The 22845-nt window shown below is 35.9% G+C and overlaps 1 protein-coding gene across 2 annotated transcripts in view; it reads left to right on the forward strand.

Moving 5' to 3' along the window:
• The window catches only part of LOC108729484 (cell adhesion molecule 2), a 30217-nt gene that overhangs the window by 6253 nt on the left and 1119 nt on the right, over positions 1 to 22845 (forward strand). The window contains exons 2-5 of one of the 2 annotated variants that reach the window (XM_018458630.1): positions 17070 to 17290; positions 19652 to 19787; positions 20137 to 20270; positions 21397 to 21661. In XM_018458630.1, the coding sequence (XP_018314132.1) occupies positions 17070 to 17290; positions 19652 to 19787; positions 20137 to 20270; positions 21397 to 21661 (756 nt within the window). The remainder of the gene's footprint in view (positions 1 to 17069; positions 17291 to 19651; positions 19788 to 20136; positions 20271 to 21396; positions 21662 to 22845) is intronic. The other variant, XM_018458631.1, reaches the window with a different exon arrangement.

The raw sequence follows: 22845 nt of genomic DNA on the forward strand, positions 1-22845 counted from the left end.
AGGTTTACGATATGACCGTAAATAAATAAAAAGAATATAAATACATATATATCGCTCAAAAATTGTAATATATACTTTGATTTTATATATACATACATTATTTTTTTATTCAATTAAAAGAAACGTATATATTATATTTTTTTGTCACATTTAATAAAGAATAATAATATACACATTAATACTTTGTGATGGTTTTGAAAGGCTTTTATTTATTGATTTATTAATTAGAACTTAAATTGATTTATTTGTTCAATTAAAGGAGCTAAGGATATATGTATATGTATAGGATGGTTCTTAAGTATTCTAAAAGACTTCAAGGGGTGATTTCTCCCATTAATTCAAGACGAAAAGTTCATACGACTATATATGTCCGAAACGGCTTCAAAGAGATACTCGCTTATTCATAAATCCTCCTAAGTGAATAAAAAAATAATGTATGGCCCAAAAAAATGAGCTTTCATGTCTTTAAAATTTATACAAAATTTCATCAAACTAACCTGAGTGGTTTTTGAAATTTTTGGAAAAAACGAATTTTCCTTCAACTTTAACATCCAGTGCAGTATCTTTGAAACTAAGCCATTTCGAACATAAACTAAGTTATGTGGAGTTTTCTCTCTCTCGTCGTGAATTAAAATGTGAAAAACACTCCTTAAAATCTTTTAGAATACTTAAAATATATATATATATACATAAATGAAAAAAGAAAAGAGATATGATATATCAAACATGGATGTGTGTCCGTTTTCCAGTTCGATCCTCGCTCTCTGTGCTCGACAATATGGCGCGTAACACGCGCTTAACGCTCGACTCGCGGTGCGACTACACTTTTTGCGTATTTTTTCCAGTTTTCGGGTTTATTTTACGGCTGGGGCAATTTGCCTCCAGAAGGTAGTAAATTCTTTTATCTGTCCGGACATTCTGTCCTATCCCCGCTACCTCTAATTTCATATTATTTGAGCGCGGAAACCGCGAAAAAATATTGTGATGCCCCAGATAAGGAGTGCATATACCGTTTAACACGCCCATTTGCTCGAATGATTAACACTCTCGTATCTACGTGTCCCCTCGCAGACGTTTTCTACTTTTTGTGATGTAAATATATAATTTTATAGTCGCTATTCCAGCTCATGCCCATATTATGAGTCTTGATTTAAGTTACTTTTTTGACATCTCGACATTGCGGTTAAGTGCAATAATAAAATAAAACGACAGCGAAAAATTATTCAATCTCGAAATCGAATTTTCAAGCGTTGTAAAAAAGAAAATATATCTTGAGATTTACAATCTCGAATTTATAGGACAGGGTGGATTTTTTTTTTTTTTCGTTCATAGGACTATTTCGCAGCTAGTGATAACGTTTATATTTTCAAATAACATATACTTAAACACCAAATATTTAACATTTCAAGATTGTACTTACATTTTTAAGAAGCAGTCGTGTTTGAATAATATAATTGTATGCACGCAAAGGAAATAGTTTGCTACCATGTTGAAGATTTTGTGGTCGAAAATAAATACATCATCATTTCTATGGATATTTCAATAGTAAAATCTTTATATATTTAAGCCATAATTTTTGTACATGAGCGAATTTTATAATAAAAATTATATTGAATATTCATTAGAATTTTAAGATGGTAGTGTAAAAGTTACCTCTAATAATGTAAATTATTTTCTTGCATTATTCGTTTTTTGGGAAAATTCTCCTTAATGAGAATAACCCCACTGATTTTGATATATGTACATTTTGCATTAGTTAAGATATTTATGTTTTTCTCTGTTGTATGTTAATTTTTATGTTTACAAGAGGTTACATTATGTTTGAATAAATAAATATGTTTGAAATGTAATTGGATATGTGAGACATTTTTCTGTTAATTTTCATATCACTTTAAAGTTGATAGAGAAAAAGAGAGAGAGAGAGAGAGAGAGAGAGAGAGAGCTCCACCCTATCCTATCATCTATAAAAAGATAATGTACGTAACGCGTATACTGTAGTATTTTCGTATACGATATTTTTCGAGCATGAGACCTCCAGAAAGTCTATGAAATCGTGTAAAAACATTTTACAATCAATAGCCTCTTCCTCAATAAATAAAAAATAAAGATTGATACATGTATCGAATATAATTATTATTGCGCGAATGTTTTGTCCGTCTATAGTTCGAGATTCTCGTTCATAGACAGTGATGAGGCATTGCGTGGCGTAACTTGTTCCTTTTCGCGGGCCATTAATTACATACGCGAAGCAAATCTATCGGAAAGCATTATCATCGTGGCATGTCAAAATTATGTACTTACCCGGGCATCCCGCTGTTCGCGGTGCTACGCCGTGATTAATTACGGCAACTCGATCGCGTTTTATCACTTTTTACGCTTGTCAGGAAGCGTTATATCGTGTAACATTATACGAAGCGTCCGGATTCGACTAAGGCCACTGATGAAACGCGTAATCATGCCTTCTTTACACTCATACTGTTACCCGAGTGAGTAATTAATAGATGAGACTTTTTTTTTCTCCGATGGAGATGCAGAAGCAGATTCGGAGTCCTTGGCAAAAATAAAAATTGGAACGTAAGTCAAATGTAAAAAGAGAGAAACAAAAGCGTAATCGAAGCTTCTAAATGATGAAAATTAAAACAACGATCGAAATGTAAAAAAAAGTATTTACGCTTCTTATGTCTCGTTGTTTCAATTTCCGCCTTCTAGAAGCTTCGTTTCAAATCTACCACTCTCTTTTTATATTTGATTTACTCGATTCGACTTACGCTCCGATTTTTATTTTCGAGGAATGGAGCCCCTTTCTTGCCCAGACATTTACTTAATATACAAATATGCAAACAATGTACAATCAGAGATGGTCAAAATGGAGTCCAAATCTATTTAAAATAGGAAAATAGTTGTATGTGTGGCTGACACCACACAACGCAGACGTGATTAATACGGACATGGGCTCATTCTTATGGTAGCCTAACAGCTGCCGCGCGATGAGCGATATTCAATGGAGTCCATAGATTGTTTAAAAAAGCTATGTACTTGTTGGATATCGCACGTCGAGTGCGACGTTAATCACGCTAGTCTGCTAAAATTATTAGTGCCAACGTATAAATGTATTTTAAATAGAAAATAGCTTGTAAAAATCATTTAAATGGAAATGTAAAATAGTTTCTGAAAAAATGTATTTTAAATGCATCTATTTCAAATAATTCCCATCTCTATGTACAATAGTATTCAAATTACAATGCTAGATAAAATTCAATTCTTTTATAATGTCAAAGATATTTGTATGATTTATTTCATTTAGTAACTTTTAATAAACAATGAGCGCTATCTAAAATCTTTTGATTGTTACTTATAATTAGGCAGATATCATCAAGTCATAACGTTGACAGCATATCGTTTTCTTACTTCAAAAGTGATATAAGTAAAAAAAACGCAATCTTCGAATTACTATCATGAATGAGTTAAGTAAACATTACCCTGTGTCAACATTAAAAGTAAACTAACTTAACTTCATAAAAAATTGTTAAAATCACACCTTAAAAAAGCGGTAGTCTCTTAGGATTGTGAAACGAACATGACAAAAATGACATTTGATCTTGTCAGGAATATGTTCCTCTTGCCGATATTATTTGGTTATAAAATTCTCTGCCAAGATGAAAGAGAATTTTTCCCCTTTTCCGGGAAACTTGATCTTTCTTGAAAGAATTGTGGCACTTTTGAAGTAAAGGATAAATATGTCAAAGCAAGGTCGTTGGAATTGAATGTTATATTACTAAATAATTACATGTTATACTGTGTAATTTTATACGAAACATTCGGACTCGACAATATCTGCCAATGAAACGCGTAATTACGTTTTCTTGTCACTCATATTGTTATACTTGAGAAATCGATTTACCTTTTATATTCTGCATCATTTTCCTCTTTTATATTCATCGTTTGCCGTAATTTTGACTTACGCCGTTTTCGAGACGTCTGTATTGTATTCTCACAACGCGTATCCATTCGTACACGGATGGCTGACTTTAGTAGATTCTTTTCCTCAGTTGAGCCCTTATTACACGGGAAATTCCAATATTTGTGTGCTTGAACAGGGAAAACAGCGTGCACGGTCGCGGAGCCACGCTAACATAGCGCGAGCGAGCGAGCAGATAAAATAATAAGCAACGAACGCGCAATTCCTCCTCTTTTCTTCCTTTCTTTCTTCCTTCCTCTTCTACCTACGAGATCCGACTGATATACATACGTCGGATTTTCTTCTATTACGAGATCACAAGTCGCAAAGAATTTACCGGATGACAAAAAAGTTTGGCCACAAAATTTTGTGTGTTTAGCAAATCATTTTCCAGATTACCGTTAACAATTTTGATATCAAACTAGCGACAAATAATGTCAGTTTGCTATCTAAGTAATAATGTACATTTAAAAAAAAACAAATTCTGTGAAGAAAGTGTTAGTTACATCTTATTAAATGCCAAAAAAACTTTACACCAAAAGATTTCAAATCCAAGTAGCAAGCTAACGTGATTTGTCGTCATTTTTACTATAAAAGTTTTATTGTTTATACCAAATCATCTTTCAGTACTTATACAGCATTTTTCAAGAGATATCCTCTGAACGTTTTTAAAGACGTTCCTTGAAAGTCTGTGCTGTGTGTATGTTTATTTATGGGTAAAGTAACACACATATATTAAAAAAAACAAAGTGTGGAGTATTGGTTATATTTCTTATTAAATATTTAAAAAATTCTGTACAAACTTTATACAGAAAAATTTTCATCAGTGAATTGAAGATCGCTGTACTGGATGCTTGGGAGAATGTATAATTATACCATCGTTGCAACGTTTTGCGTTCCTGAAGCGTTCCTTAAAACTACTGACTAAAGGTGACCATAATGATTTTAGTAAATATTTAATAAGATATATCTAACAGTCCAAAGTTTGCTTTTTTTTAAATATACGTTACTAATGATTTGATAAACACAAAATTTTGTGGCCAAACTTTTTCGTCATCCTACAATCTGTGTATGGCTATGACACTAATAGGTATACCTACACGCTAGATATTAAAACAATCACACGCTCGAATAGACTAATAACATATAATGTGTTTAATAATGGAACTAATGCGGCATATGCATTTCAATTACAAATATTCCACGCCTATACGTTGAAACATGGCCATGGATGCGGGTTCGGGAGTGCATTTCGATTTTGGTGGATCGACTATTTAAATAATTTCCGCTCTCGTGACTCATTTTCCTGCGAGATAAATGCATACACGCGAAACGTCCTAATATAGATTTGAAATGATTATTTAATAAACGTGACCGATTATCAGCGGCGTGAATTAGCGCTGTGCATCTACCCGATGGTAGGTACCTAAAACCCATTTAAATAAACACATAAATCTAACTCGCAACGTGTATATACATACATTTCGCTGTCTATTTTGAGGATCACGCAATGGCGGGATTTCCTAAAATCTGGAAGTCTCCGGAGATACAGTTACGGATTAACACCCGCTTCGCGCTGCGCGAACAAATTTATAATCTCTCGCCGACGATACATTCAGCAGCGGGATTAATTCTCGCATTACAGGCTGATTTACAGTGGTAAATCACGCGCACGAATGCTCCACGATTTTTGGGCGCATTCAAATGGATTCAGAGCACGCGTTGACGGACGTGAATGAATATCTCGCTGCATCCGGCCGATACCGCATCCTCGCCACCGTCGTCTTCGTCGTAACGTCGTTTCTCTCTGTCGCGTGATCCTCCTTGTTCTCCTATACACGCCTCCCCAATCGCGTTTAATTAAATCGACCGTGTCCGCGTCCGTCACGAGCACGTGCTAACAAACGCGCCGCGTCGCGCCGATCGGCGTGAGCGAAAGCGCCGCGTCGCCGCGCCGCGCCACACCGTCGCTCTCGATGGGCTAAAAAGATACAAGCCGGTAATGGTAAATGTTTCATTAGCGCGAGCGGGGCAAATTTACAGAGTGCGGAGTAATATCGTGGGACGAGAATCGCGATAACGCGCTTATACATATATGTACTGATACGTACAGGCGCGCCACGCACACACATCGTGCGCGACATCCTCGTCGGGACGGGAGAAGCCGCGACAATCGTCGCCCGCTTTTATCCAATTTATTTCCTGCGCGTGCCCGAGCGGCTTAACGCGTACGACGGCTTTGTATTTACATGCGCGAGAAAGCTCCGGAGATTTGTTTGCGTCTTAGGACAGGCGCGGTCGACCCACTCTCACCCTTGCGGGACGTGTACCTTGCACGTTATGAGACCGCGTAAATAAAATCGTGTAACGTACACCGCGGGTTCTCTTTCTCTCGTAGAAGAGATGGATAGCGAGGAAGATGAATCAGGAATGGCGGATTTTCACTCGAGCACAAGTACGCCTAGACCTTCGTAATCGCTTCTTATTTTAAGAATAATCTTATGTAATAAGTAATGTCTTAAGATGCTAATATGGCTCTCTGATTAGTTTATGACATCTTAAAATTATTAGAGACTAAGAGTCATATTAGCATCTTGAAATATTACTTAAAATGGTCTTGAAATAAGAACCAACTATGAATATCAACTCTAGAGTTTCTAGAAGTAAGAATCTGAACAATATATTTTTCATTGGCTCTGAAGCAATATTTAAAAGAGACCTTCTATGTATAAAAAGCCTTGTGTTCATGATACTAAAAATCGGTTCGAGTTTTCGGACAGAGAAAGAATTAATAAATCACATTTGAATAATTTGGTCACATGACCAATAGTATTGGTCAATTCTTTCTTCTTTCAAGATCACGGACCGATTTCTAGCATCGTGGACACGAAGCTTAATAAAATTAGACATAAAACAGCCAGTTTTGATTCTGCCATGTTTTAGCAACTTTTGAGAGAGAGAGAGAGAGAGAGATAACAAAAACATAGAACCGAAAGAAAAAGAGAAAGAAATAATGAATGTATGTCCTGTGTGTCTTGCGTGATTTTGCTAAAACTAAAAACCCTGCACACACAACGGCTCGTGTCCAGACTCTTATTAGAGGGTCTCTATTATTTTTACTAGAAAAAGAATCTCTTGCATTAATTGAAATTCTGGTTGAAAATGGACAAAGATGTCAGAATTTTCTGATTGAATCTATTATAGGTAATATTTTTCGTAATAAATTTATTTACAGATTTTCATTACATTAAAATCTGCCAATTGAGCATCAAATTGTTAAATTGCCTGTCAACTTAATTTGTGATATTACTATAATAGTTCAGTTTCTAAATTCGAAAAACCAATTCGGTGCACAATTCGAGAGACTACAAATGTGATACATAAATTATACAAATTTACTAGAAATTATTTAAAGCACTGAAGATCCAGTTTTAACCGATATAGGTATTATTTTTTAGTTATTATACGTTCACATTATACACTGAAAAAAATGCATGTAATTTTACATGGAAATTACATGTCTATGACCGGAAAATTTCCAATCATATTTATGTAATTTAAGTGATTTTCTAGTCATAAACATGTAATTTCCATGTAGAATTCATGCATTTTTTTCAGTGTACGGTCTTAATAAATCGTTTATTATTGAATCTATTCTAATTGATATGATCACAACTTTCTAGTTCATTCATTTTCAACCAGAAATTTTCCTCAGTGAATATTCAATATCCTAATAGCACAAGGACGTCCTGTTAGTGGGATATCGAGGGACACTACCTGTTAAAATCCAGAAATTTATTTAAGATATCCTGTACTGTCAAATGAGCCTCATTATGTGTCCTACATACATCCACTGGATATTCAAATCCATAGTTCTAAAAATGTCCATACGTAATCCTTGAAACAATTCTATTATTCTGCAAGATTAAAATATTTTACAAAGTATTATTATATTCATTAGCTTCGTTGGTATAAAAATATAATTATATCTCACACTATATATATATATATATATATATAAAAATGCGTGTAAGAATCAAACACGCACAAATAATTATGACATGCCTGAGCTTCGATTATATAGATTTGATTATATAAAGAGCTTGATTACCTATATTTTAGATTGCGACATGCTAGAACTATCTAGCGGCAGTCCGCTAGAATATAAAAAATACCTCAAAAAAATAGATCCTAAGGATTACGGACGGACATCTTTATCATTTTGGATTAGAATATTATGTGTTCAAGACATTTTTAGATACTTATTTGCTAGGCGTCAGGATATTCTAAAATTTTCATTTTAAAACGGAAGAAGAATATATTAATATTAGGATTTAAAAAGAATTACTTTTTGAATCTTCTGTGCTATCCGTACAATTTTTTTGCCTATTTTTAATTTATAATATTCGTTTTAAATTTGATGGAAATCAAGGAAAAAAGCCTTTCTCACTATTATTAAAACAACCGAGAGCACCTAATTATTTTTTGTATAGTAAATAAATTTTAAACTTTTAACAAATCAAATTATTTTAAAAAAGAATAGAATATCATTTATTTCTTTTTCAGTGTACATCTGGCTTTTTCTTATATTTCGATTAATTAAAATTATAATGTATGGCCTTATCAGTTCATATCAGTTAAGTTACAAATATTAATATTGGATAAAATCAACGTACAAGTTAATATTTGTATATATAGTTTGCGACGTTAATTTTGCCATTTTGCTTCAGACGAAATTCTTATTTGTAGAGATTCTAGGTACGTCTAGATATGTACGCCCGAATGCCGAATTTAAGAGGAAACGCTGTTTATTTCTACGCGGTGATTTCGTTTCGGCGCGTTGAAATCTTTCGAGTTACGGTCGACTGAATATGGAGCGTCTTACGCGAGATAACGATGGAGGAGGTTCTAACCGCGTCTTGCATTAATATCGAAATTTTGCCCGACGAGCAGCGGGCTAACATCTGTATAAAACGTCCCTCCGCCGTCTCAAAGAGGTTCGTTAGTTCTCGATTCAATAGCGGCGAAAAATAAACGAGTCGCCGAGTGCTTAAGGTCCACGGTAGACGGAAATCGATTTTGGAACTCCAGGAGATTAACAATTCAATCGACTTTGCGATTGCTACCGGTTCGCAATCGTTTCATTCCGATCGGGCGAACAGGGTAATTTCAGAAATTGTTTACTCTTTCGGTTTGCGCGCGGAAAATTAGGTATCGACGACTATCAGTAATCTAAACTTAATTAAACATAAAGCAAATTGGGGAAAAATAGAATTGTATTTCGCGTACGTATACCTACATTTATATGACTACAAATGTCTGTTCCTGGATGACAAATACGAAAAAACCGCACGGAACGTTATGAAGAACTGTGTAACAGCGAGCCAACAAGTGACGTAAACAATTCGAAACAATCAGCTATTTGCAACACAAAAGATGAACAGCCATCTATTCAGTTTATTGTTATACCATTTCACTTTCGTGGCTATACATTCTATATTTCACTCCGCCAGCTATTTTTTTTCTATATATTTAATCACTTTGTTGCCAATCAACAACGTGACGCATTCGAGAGTTAAATAAAAGCTATTGATAGCGAATATCAACAATAGTGTATAATTGCTCTACTCGTTGAGAAATAAAAAAATTGTCAAACGGCAGGAGGAGCGTCTATGTTGAAGTCACACGACGTATCAACGTGCGAGCGTATTATTTTGACATCGCGATATTTCACCGGTCACGATAATTAGCATAGCGTCACGTACATACATTCATCCGTCCGTTATTATACGCAAAAATGTTTCTGCGTCACCGACGCGCGATAACCGACTTCCCGTTTTTCGCTCTATCATTTTGCGTCGAGCGCGGAGATTTAAATTCAGGGGCGCAGATATTAACCGGTAAAATCGACCGAGGCCATCGCGCATATTTCACTCCGCGTTATCGGCTCGCGGTGCTTTAGGAAAATAACAAGGCAACATACGGTGAGGATCAATTATCGGGTTCAAGGAGCAGCAGCAACAGCAGCAGCAGCAACAACGGCGGCAGCATCGGGAATAGCACCGGGGGCCACCGGTATTGAATTTATCGCAGCAGCTTATTTCCGCCAGTTGAAAGGAATATTTATACGGGCGCGGGCTAATTTATCTCGCAAGGCATTTTATCGGCTATGCTCGATCGGACATTCGTGAGCGGTTTTTATTTCCCACCAACCCCTTTTTCACTCATCGCGCATCCGGCGCGAGCGATATCTACAAAGTGACTTTCAAATGCGACCCGAACACGATCTCGACAAGATCGTGGTACGAAAGACATAATACGAGAAAGTGAAACACGATCGGACACGCGATCGGACGACACGATCAGATATCCGTCTCTATTTATATATTATATTTAATAAGAGCAATTTAGGGAGTGCGTCAAACGGCCGTGTGTTTTAAAATAAGCAAATTAAATTTTAAATACTTATGTCAACAATGAGATTTTTTAAATCAATTTTGCTTTAAACTTTAAACTGTTTTTTACTGATTATCTCATAAGAGCTCATCTTATTTTAATGGAATTTGGATTCGCAACTTAACCCTAATTGGTATTTGCTCTGAAATTTTCTTAACTGGTATCCATGCATGGGTCAAATTTACCTGACAAAATTTTAAATTAATGTACCTTTGCTTAAAGTTAACGTAATTGAATGACTTTTTTTCAATTTGAAGATTCAAATCCAAGGAATGAGATTTGTCATATAATGTACATATTATGTACATTACCACTCTAGGGTTTTAGATATTCTTTATTTACGAAAATTTCATAATATAAATATGAATACAATTTGCATGTATAATGTTCTTCAATTTATGATTACATATTTTCACTAAAACTGGAAATAAAACTTTTTTCTTTTATATTTTTTATTTCTCAAAGCCTAATCTCTTTAGGTTTTGGTAATAAAAACAAAATTTTTGCCTTCTGTCGACAAGTTTTCTAAATGTCTCAATCAAAGACTTGTGTTTAATTTCTGCGAAAATATTGTTTACACCAGTATCTAGCACAAAATTTTAAATTAATATTTCTTTCAACTAATATACATAATATATGTCTATTCAAAAAATTTACTTATAATTTCCGTTTAAAATTATTTTTCGACAATTCGCGACTTTAGGGTAACTCCGATATATATACTTATATGCCACACCTATCAAAAATTTTATTATCAGGTATTATTAATTATATTTAAGGTAAATGTACTGTGCCAATAAAAACTTTATAATAGCATGCAATATTAATTTTTGTATTTGAAAAAAAAAACTTTTTGAAACCTCTTTGCATTTTTGCCGTATATTCCATAAGTGTGGGATATATGGTAACTCATAGGTGGGATGTATGGCTCATGAAAAATTTATAAATAATGCTTAGAAATAAGATGTAAAGTAATACAGTATCTTATAAAATGTTTACAAAATTTTATTTAAAAACCTAGCAAATCATGAAAATATCACCAGAAAGTGCTTTAAAAGCTACTGAAGATTTGGCACGTAATTGAAAAAAATGTCCGGGTCTAAGTACTGGATTCATGACTACCAATTAGGGTTGATATTGAGATTACCAAGTTATGAGAAGATTTAGAGGTATCCGTCTAACGACGGGTACATGAAAAATCTACTGCAACCTTGGCCCTTGCTATGAAATAAGGACCGGTAAGTTCTCGCGGTACACAGTTCCCTACAATATTTCTTCCCGTATATACCCGTGGATCCGTCGGTACTTTAACTTGAGCCATTTCTCGAGAAGGTAACGCTCCGTTGAGTAACGATTTTTTCACGCTCCGGCGAAAAAATACACGACTAGATGGTCGATCCAATAAATCTCTTCTCGCCGACAGTCCTTCGTATTCTTTTAACTTATCCGCGGCTCGCATCCGTATCAATTTACGGACGACAGCGAATAACGAATACCACGGATTTTCTACAGACTATTCGGGGAAACTATCAGAGAAGAAGATAAAAGAATTCTGACTATTAATTTGCGTAAAGTACACAACCGTATCTCTTAACCAGTTAAAAAGACGATTGCACTGGTTTCTTCGAGTCCTTAACGTACAATCCTCATGACCAGACATGAATTTCATGCGCGAAAGTAATAAAGAACAATGCTTTGATCGTGTATATGCGCGTGAGCCATAAATATTCACTTCGTCGCAAGCGCGCGCGAACATTTTAACCCTCTACTGATCGCGCACGGCGGGATGTATACATGTATTTTGACGTCCGGGATTATACAGAGAGCTGTATTGAGCACAACCGGTTACCGAAGGCTCGATTAAATATTCATACGCTTGGTAATTGCCCGATCTGGATTCGAAATTGTCTCGATGGCAGAAAGAGAGAAAAAATAGCCATATCCCGCATCGATAACACGCGCGCGACACATTTGCGATCTTTGCAACTCTTAACAGAAGGGCTCATTATCGTTAAAGGGATCGACGTTTGACAAATGAATTAAATTATGGTAATGCTGTTTTTCAAAACATTGCTCATTACATTTTATTATTTCAAAAATAGCTAGCCGTCGTCGTGTTTCACAATACTATATTTTGTTTTCGCAAACAGCTTTGTAAACAATATGCAGAATACGCAAATATTGACAGATACGTGGAAGAAGTTCAAATAATTGCGAACCAATACTCGATGCTCCATTATCATTATCCATACCTTCAACATTATCTATTAATTGCGGAAGTTAAGGCATTTAATTATAGAATTCGACTTTTAATTCATTTTTAACCTCATTCTTTTCCAACAGAAAGTTTTAATTATAAAAACCTTTTAATTAAATCCTTTTACATAATATTACTAATTCGAGGTAACTTATTAATAGTGAGAATTTTTACATTTGCGCCGAGTTAAAATAATAAAGGAATAACAAATGAAACACATAATCGAATTACTGCAGGAGATATTGCTTCAAGAGATTCTCATTTGCATGTTTCATACATGCTAGTGCATATTTCAAAATATTGTCTGAGGAGATTTAATTGAATAAAGATATTGAGAAAATTAAACGTTACTTGTTGAAATTTAATGCGTAATGCCTTCCTAAACATTCGAGGAATCCGCGATACTAAAGTTTGTTCACGGTGTACAATATACGGTCGCATTCTATTCCGCCACCTAACACCATCATCTTGCTCGTGGTATAAACGAAATGGCGAGAAATAAAACGCCTTTTCAGATCCCTTTATCTCGTTAATCTTGTCACGCTTTACGCCTTCGAGATACAAAGCATAACAGAAGGCAGAAGAGAGATATAGTGAGAGAAACTCGAGAAAACGATAGAAAAGGTCTTCATTGCACGTTCTCTTAGCTACCCAAACATGACAATGTCATGACCGATAAATAAGACTCGCAATCTTTTCCGCCAGTCAGGACACAATGGAAGCAAAAAATCGTGAGGCGTATCAGGTGCGGGACAAGATTGCAACAGGGAAACTTACACCTGGTGCGCTTGGAAATTCGACTCCGGTTTACCCCGATGCGGTCAGACGCGGGGATATTTTCCCAATATTTTTCCGGATTTTCTCCCAACACTCTCTCCTAAGTACACATGTTCGCGAAACGAAACAAATGCCGGGCCATATTGATGTATGTATATATACGAATGACCCATTCCTAATTCTGTCGATTGCAAATGATCAAATTTAAAGTAAGGAGATTGGTGATATCTATTCAATGATTTAGATTAATTTAAAATATTTATATAATGAAGATATAGAAAGAATTTTACTTCGAAAACACGCGATTTATTGTCAGCTTCCGCTTTCAGTGGAATGTATCTCGACATAAATTTAATTCTCGTCGAAGAAATATTTGTTTCGAAATGCAAAAAATTCAAACAATTCGTATCGATGTGAGTTGCAAACAGTACCGCTAGGTACGGCTGCTCACGTTAAAGCAAACCGTTCGTGTTTGATCGCACTCGTTCGTTTGATCTGGATATGGTTTTACACGCATTACACGAGTGCCTGACGAGGACCATTGAACGAGACGTGAAAGAAAAAATATTAATTACCCTTAATGAGAGTGTTCGCGTTCGGGCGGTTCTAATAGCGATGCCAGAACGCGTGATACGTCGCGTTGCGTGACCCTGATGCTTATCGAATCAGTGACAACGCGTGCGTGCGCAACGCGCGCACGAATAGCCGCGATAAGAGCCGATAATATAAACGGGCAATCTCATCCCATCCACTGGTCCACTCATTAGCGAACTTAATTTAAGATACATCATCGCCAGAATTTTAAACACGGCGAACATTGACGCGATTAACGTAATCATCGAGTCCCGGTTTACCCCAGCATAAAGGAAAAACTAATTAATGACACGGGAAAAACTAATTAATGACACGTTGTGTTTATGAAGGCGAGGCATCATGACTCGTCTCCCTTTTCCCACTCTGATCATATTATTCTACAAAAGCGCTCAGCATGATTAAAAGGCACGTGCGTGTGCGAAAAGAATTTCGATAAACGCATCTCGCGCGCTCTACTTCATTACTGCGCTCGACCACAATTACGGCACGGAACGCTTGGATGTTTGCAATTCGCGGTTGCAACAAACTTTGTACACATGGACTGATCCGGACGTTTTCTCCCTTCAAAAAATTTCGGTAAACTCGCGGTCGATTTTTTCTTTGCGAAAATTGACTCGCAAAAGCCAGACTATTACCAGCTTTCAATTTGCTGACGCTATGTATCTTGACAATCGTGCTTCAAATTAAACTCCTTTTCAATTAAAATCCGTGAAAAATTGGCCGTGAGCAAGATATCTGTCTAGAAATGGAAAATTTTTCAATTAAACAAAAAACCGACACTCTTTTCGGCTAGGATGCTGCTGTTTATGACTGAAAGACCATCAGTCTGCACTCATAGAAGAGAAAAACAATAGTAATGGCAACATTAAAAGTAATTGGCAACTATAAAAGTAATACAAGTTTTGTATGTAGAATTAATATACATTATTGCAATAACTATAAAATAGTTTATTCGACCATATTATGTATGTACATTAATAATTCTAACATTATAATGTTATTTTAATTTTAATAATGTTGAGGAAACTATTTCAAAGTTATTTATTGTAACTAATTATTCAACAAGTTGAGAGATTATAGGCTCTGACGAAGTAAATCAATAAACGAAAAATGCCAATAAGAGCCGATGTGTGATGACTTGGCGTTGATGTGTCGTTTATTCAAATATAATTATCCATAATGTCCATGCATCCAATATAATATTCCAAACGTTTCGATGCTTTTCAGTGTAACTAATAATTCATTAAACCATTAAAAGACGTGATCAAGCCTATCTACAGAGATTATCTTATGTCAAAATTGCGTACATTACGTTCAATGTCGATGCTTTTAATACAATCTATAACCTAACAGTGAAACGTGGCATGTATAAGACTGACTATCAACTTCTTCATCCACACAAATCATCAAATTTCCAGACTTACTAGATAAAATAATTTTTAGGTGATTACTTAATAAATAATAATTAAAACATTACAAGAAAATTTACATGATGTGCTATGTTGCCAGTTCGACAGTTGCAAATGAGGATCGATCGTTCGCATACATAAATTATACTATCAACAATATTAAAAAACATTAGAGATGGAAATATCACACTATAGATAATAGACGTGAGTAAGCCGGATCTAAAAATTCGGTGTCATTTTTTACCCTTCACCGTGTAAACGGGGGTTATTTGTCACTCGATTTTGAATATTTGTCCTCAGCAAGAAAATGACGTTCACTGCCGAGCTCTTTCACGGGTACCATACCCCACCCCATAAGTTTTTTTAGGAGCAGAACGGTGCGCCTGTACTCAATTGTTTCCAAAATATCTATTTATAATTTAAAAAAGCAGATATACATATAACAGTAGCTATACAAGTTTTATATTATTCTCTTATTTCAAAAGAGTGGCACAACTTAAAAAATTGACAAAGTGTCACCGTGAGACGACAATGTAAATACACAATAAGTAACGGAAAGGCCTTACCAGTCTGAGGTAGATCTAAATTAAGTTTTCCTGAAAAAGTGAAAAAATTTTCATCATTTAACTATATTAATCTTACAGATAAAACTCGCATATACTTGTCGCTTTTATATTTGCCATCACCTATGTCTTTTTCTCCGTGTGTGAGTCATCTAGTACATGTACTGTGCATTCGTGTAACAGAGTCCGTGCGCTTAAAGCTATATCTTAAAGAAAGAAACACGCATGGGGAACTGTATTGTCAAGGAAATTCCAACATCTCAAAGGCCGTTACAATTTTAAAACAGCATACGTGAAGGTATGCTGTTTTAAACCACCCTTTCGACGTGGTTCTTATCAATTATTCGCCGAAGTTGATATCGAAGTCGCGGCGGCTTTCAGCTCTTCGACATGCAATCATAAGTCTAAGAAGAACACTCTGTTCTATTAGATCAATTCATTTTAGCTGGGTCTCCTGCACCTTGCAGAAATATAAAGACAATATATTATACTCGTAAATATAGAGAACGATAAATATAAAGAAAATATATAACAAAAATGAATCAGTAAAGATATACATTTTTCACACGTGATATTATTTATTCTTGTGCTTTTTGGTTTCCAAATAACACAAGTGATCCTAGAGGGTAGATATTATTCTTATTAAACATACAGAGAGAGTATGAATCACATTATATGATTCGAAAAGCGCTCATTACAATGAATCACGTGTGACTCACTGTCGGCAAACTTTGCTGCACTCATTACGCATACAAATATTATCATCCAACTGATCGCGCGTCGCGTGCAATGTTGAAGATTGAAATTGTAACTCGGAGTAACGAAGTAACTCACGATCGTAGCGAAAAGCTTACAGAAGTCTCTCTCTCTCTCTCTCTCTCTCTCTCTCTCCTCCCCCCTTCGTCATGGCCCCATGTGAGTTCGCAAAGTTTCCCACGCAGCTGCAACTGCAGCTGTGCGAGTTGAAACTCTATGGGGGTGAGACTCTAGATCCCATAGAGTCCACTTGCGCGCCGCGCAATCCTCCCGACACCGCAATCTGAAATCTTTTGCAGGAGTCGTCGTCGTCGTCGTCGTCGCCCTACGCATGACGTCCCTGCAGATACCGGAGCACGTCGTACTGAATGAGACGGTGCGCATGCAGTGCAACTTTAACTTGGACAAAGAGCTATTGTACTCCGTGAAGTGGTACAAGGACGGCCACGAATTTTATCGCTATACACCCAGAGATGCGCCCATGGTGCTAACGTTCCCGGTACCTGGCGTAAACGTAAATGTGAGTGCGAGTTTGCGAGTACCAACTAGGGATGCTTAGAATAGCGCCGAATGGAGTCCTGACCTTCTCCGCATGATAGTGAGAACAGTCAGTCTTCAACAAATATCCTCTTACGGAGCGTAATATTCTGGCGTTTATATTAATTGGGGTATTTGAAATACCTACTTACAATTAGTTTAAATATTTAAACGCTATCGAGAATAATGGACGGATAAAAGTATCGATCCTTCGTCAAATTTAAGCATCTCTAGTGACACAATATTGATTTCATCACTTTAATGTTTAAGTGAAATTAACGATGAATGGAACCACGTGATGCTCAAACATGAAGGAAAGTTTTTTTTAAACATAAATAAGTAAAAGAGGCTATATTCAGTCAAAGCTGATCTTGATATATCTGTGGATCTCAATTTCCAATTCGAGCAAACTGCGCGTCCGCGTCGATTATTTGTCAGTCTTGAAACGAAGTGAAACACAATTCTAAATTGAAGCTGGAATATAATATAATATCAGAAATTAAATTGATAAGCAATTTAATAATACAGATGTTAATAACCCAAATAATAAGATATTATCATTATAACGACGATTTAATATCATTTAAGTTATATTTAATAAATAAGTAATGGATAACATTATTAATTGCTATTTTTGTTATTAGGCAATAATTATAAGTAAATAAGTATATACAGTTATTTACGCTATTTTTTACCTATTTTATCTCAAATTACTCAAAATTGTGCTATGTAAATTTTGTCAAATGATGTCGTGTACAGCGCGAAAAATCTTTGGCCAGACTTTACACTGTTAAATCTATAGTGTCAAACTTAACCTAATGTGAGTCGCCACTACTCCTACTAAATATATCGTTATTTTTACTAAAACGATAGTTAAATTTGACACTATATTGTTAATTTACACTATATAGTGTTAAATTGACACTGAGTAGAAGCAATGGCGACTCACGTTAAATTAAATTTGACGTTATAGATTTAACAGTGTATATTGTCTACCTAAGTTTTGCGATTTTTTTCTAATTTTATACTAAATCCAAAATTGTAAATAATGGTCAAATTTAAAAGAGAAAACATTTCTGAATATAAAAAAAATATAAAATATTTTAAAACATTTATGTAGATGTGAATATTTTAAGAAAAAAATATGTCTCCTTTTTTATTAAAAAAAAATATTTAAAAATGGAAAATGAAATAATTCAATGTTACTTTCATAAATTTATTAACATATTGATATGTTTATTGACATGCAAGAATATCCAAACTATTTTCAAAACAACTGAGCTATCTATAACTTATTTAACTATCTACTTATTTACACAATGTTTAGCAAGTGAATTCAATTTCATGAATGAGAATAATTAAAGTATCCCCCCCCAAAAAAAATGTTACAACAATGTGTATAAATTCAGTATACCTAAGTTGACCGTTGGTTTTACCTTACAAAGAGTTTTCTCTCTCCTAATCAAACGTTATGGCAAAAATACATAGTAAATTAAATACAGTGTTGTAAAGTATAAATACACAGCTACAATAAAATGAATTACAGAAATTAATAATCCCTTCTTGATAGTTATAGAATTAGTTACGAGATTACATTACGACATTTTACATTTTGCTTTACTGACAATAACAGAATGAACAAACTGAGCAATAAACTGATCCAATTGAGTCAGACGGACAGCCTGCACGACTTACTAGTGCTGTTGAGGTCACTGTGTAATTACCCACAAACAGCAAGTAGAGCATAATGGGTACCACAGGACATGAAGTCCGGATTTTATGCTATAAAAAAAATTCTTCGGAAAGATTTTAAACATATTATTTATTCCACAGAAAAATAAGCTGTATCTTCATTTACATAACGCATCATGTATTTTTCATCATAAAAATCATGTCATTGATCTATGACTTTGGACTATTCGTTTTGACGTCTTTTATGATATGATTTTGAGGAAAACTTTCCTTTTAAGACAGAGTCTTTAAAATAGAGCAAAGGATTCATTGTAAAAAATATCGAGCGCACAGTTTATTCAAACAGGAAATTGTAAGATTCACACAAAGATATTATTATAAGTACCAAGATCTTTGGTTGAATATGACCTCGTTCATTTATTATTGTCTTGATTATTTCTCGATTGATTTTTTCGTTTATTACAATTCTTTTAAATTTTTTTTTCGTCTGCGTTTAAGCTAGAAGCACAATGCACTTTGTATATCTCTCACGGCGAGGAGCTTTTCGTTCGAATCTGATAGAATCTGGTTTGTTCACTGCGTGGTGCATCGCGCAGGCTCCGCGTCACGCTCGATCGGGCGCAGCAGCTTGTAATCGCGAATTTGCATTCAGAGGGACGAGTCCACCGAGAGTTCGGTTGTCTTGAACAACGTGAATCTGACGAGCTCGGGGAGGTATCGATGTGAGGTGTCGGGCGAGGCCCCCGCCTTTGAGACGGTCTCTGATCACGGAGACATGACTGTAGTTGGTAAGTATTGTCATGGAAAGTAAGAGCGAACGTGTGCGATTATGCTGGGATTGTACTGAAAATTCTGAAAAGACTTGGAAGCAGTTCTTTTTAAGTCCCGCGATTGTATTCAAATATCGATGTTATCGATAAAGAGAAGATCGAAATCTTCAAATAATCTAAAATACACAGAGGAAATTTTTATTCTTAAAGTGAACTGCATTAGAGCGACGGTGATTATTTTAACGTAATTTGCGAGAGACGAAACTAGATAAATGAATACGTACAGTAAATGCGCGCGGTGAGATAAGGAGAATCTAATCCGAGGGTAGCGACAATAGCACTAGAAAGGGTCATGGCAACGTTTCAGTTCTACCTAACGAAGGACCGCAGATAACCGGTGGTCGTTCCAAGTATCAAGTCGGCGATGTCGTTCATATGAACTGCACGTCGGCACCTTCTAAACCACCTGCGCTATTGTCTTGGTTCATCAACGACGAGCCGGTAAGTGAGACACTTAAACCGTCGGCGAAATAATTATAACCTTTGTTTTACGCTTCGCTAAACTTTTTCAACCGACGCGACGCAATGAAATGTGTACTTAAACTTAAAAAGAGAAATGAAAAGAGAGAGGAGAGAAAAAAGAGAAAAATAAAGCACAACGGAGTTGCCGTATATGCAATTTGTTAAATAAATCAAAGCTTCGTTCCGCTCTGTTTTCATCACAAAGACGCGTATGCGCGTCGCGCGCGTGTCCATTTGCGTTAATCTCGAAAAATATTCCCCGATAATGTTCTAATTTAAAATTTATTTTGATAAAATACCAGTCACGGTTCCCAATTAAAGGTGAAACGTCGACTGTCTCTCGTGTCAACATTGAATATCGATTTCAAATCCATGACATTTATGTATTTTCCATTTATTCGATCCCGTTTATATGTCGTTAATATTTACGGAACTCTATGGGTCTTTTTTTTTAGAAAATTCGTTACCGCGTTATATTTCAGCAAAATTTTCCGCCCTGCGGACGCATAGCTTAACCGAATTAAAGATTAACTTTAAAATAACTTTGCCTGCACAGCGCGCGCGCGTTGCTGATGAATGTTATTATCATTATCGTGCAATAATTAGAATCTTGCTTCGGTGCTTCATGCAATTTCGCGTAATTGGTTTCACGAAAAAAATTTGCATCCGGGATCAAAAGAGCGCAATCTCTCGTTCTTAATTGTTTTCAAATTGCATTCTACAGAATCGCGTATCTGTTTTCCATCTCCCGCCTAATTGGTGCCGTCGATGCTGCGTAACCCGGGTCGCGAGTTTACGTCCTAAATAAAAATCTATCTAATTGCTCAATCCCAATCCCCTCCCCCGCGCGGAACGTTCATCGCAACAATCTATCACGCGCACTGAGAGAAAAAGAATAGTAGATGCAATTATATAAATAACTGTACAAGTTTCACATGTTTATAATGTACACATTGAACATTAATTCTACATAATATAAAACTTGTCTAGCCAGTTGTCACTTGTATAATTTCCATCATTATGTTTTTTTCTGAGTGCGAAATGTCACGGTGCCCTTAAAAATAGTCTTCACGCGGATCGTTGTAAAGACACATCGCGCTTTCAGGTTAACACCGACTACCTGATAGGACCCAATATCGTCAACGAAGGGAATGGCCTGGAGACCGCGAGACTCGGTCTGAAATTCCGCGTCGCGAACAAGCACTTCAGGCGAGGCGACATGAAGTTAAAGTGCTTGGCCACAATAGCCACGGTCTATCTACAGAGCAACGAAGAGAGCGTGGAGGGCGACGAGAGCATTCTGAAAACGCCTATAATGGAGAGCCGCGAGACCCGGGCGCAGAGCCACACTCGCGAGGATCTGACGAACGGTAAGCTACTCCCCGGATATCATTCGTTACTTTTCTACCTATACCTATACCATAATTGCGCAACATTTCTCCCATTTTATCGATTAACCTTCCCGCGAATGCTGAATTCAACTTTTACTTTGTTTAAAAGTTGGTAGTGCAAGTTAAAATAATTAAGGTCCAGTTGCACCGACGTTGATTATTGGTATAACCGTAATTAGCGGAATCGTAGCTAGTCGTAGTTGTAGTTTCGTTACGGAGGATAAAACGTTATACGTTCAATTAAAAAGTTATTTCCTCTCCCGCTGCTACTTTTCGTGTCACTTACAATTCTCTCGTAAAGCGTCTCTCTCTCTCTCTCTCTCTCTCCCCCTCCCCCCTCTCTTCCCCCTCTAGAAGCGCTTTCGCACTCTCGCGATTTTTTTAATCCAAATCTCTGGAGCCTGCAATTATGATAAATTATCGATTACAAGCAGGGGTGCGGACGATAAAAAATTCACTTAGGTCAAGCTCTGCGCAGAGGGGAGGATTATAAATCCCTATTATAACACTTGAAACTCGCTAGATTATTCCGCTGTCGGATTCGATATACTGAGGAGCGAAGCAATTGCGACGCGCTCATGCCAAAATATTATGGCGTATTTTGTTTATCCCTTTTTTTTTTATACTCGGACACGACCTAAATATACATATTTTCAACGCATGCTCGTCGATGGCAAATTTATTATCAAATATTGCAATCTACGGACATAATTTTTACATGTGCAGTCATTAATTGTATTGTGATGACACTATGAGAAACTATCCTGAACATAGAACTAATCTTGGAAAAAAAACGGATAAAGAGAAAAATCTTCAAGAAGTTCTTCATTTACTACGATCAAAATATCAATTATGTTTTCAAAGTCCAATTTAACTGGCGGAGAGTTATTTGTTTTCTAGTAAACGGCATTTTAAAAAACGACGACATTTCTGTAATATTACGCGAGGGAAATTCATTTTTGGGCATCGAAAAGCCCGGTCGCAAGTAATGAGAAGTATTAAAGCCCTAAGTATTGAAACGAATCCTTGTGGTCATACATGTGGCATTAATCACAATGGGAACTAATTACTCGATGCTTTAATCCGCCATAGTGCTATCGCCCGGGTCTCGCAATAAAAACTGATTAATTACAACCGCTGTATTCAAATCCCGAATTAAATTA

Source organism: Mycetomoellerius zeteki, unplaced genomic scaffold (genome assembly GCF_001594055.1).
Source record: "Mycetomoellerius zeteki isolate Tzet28-1 unplaced genomic scaffold, Tzet1.0 scaffold74, whole genome shotgun sequence".
Classification (NCBI taxonomy): domain Eukaryota; kingdom Metazoa; phylum Arthropoda; class Insecta; order Hymenoptera; family Formicidae; genus Mycetomoellerius; species Mycetomoellerius zeteki.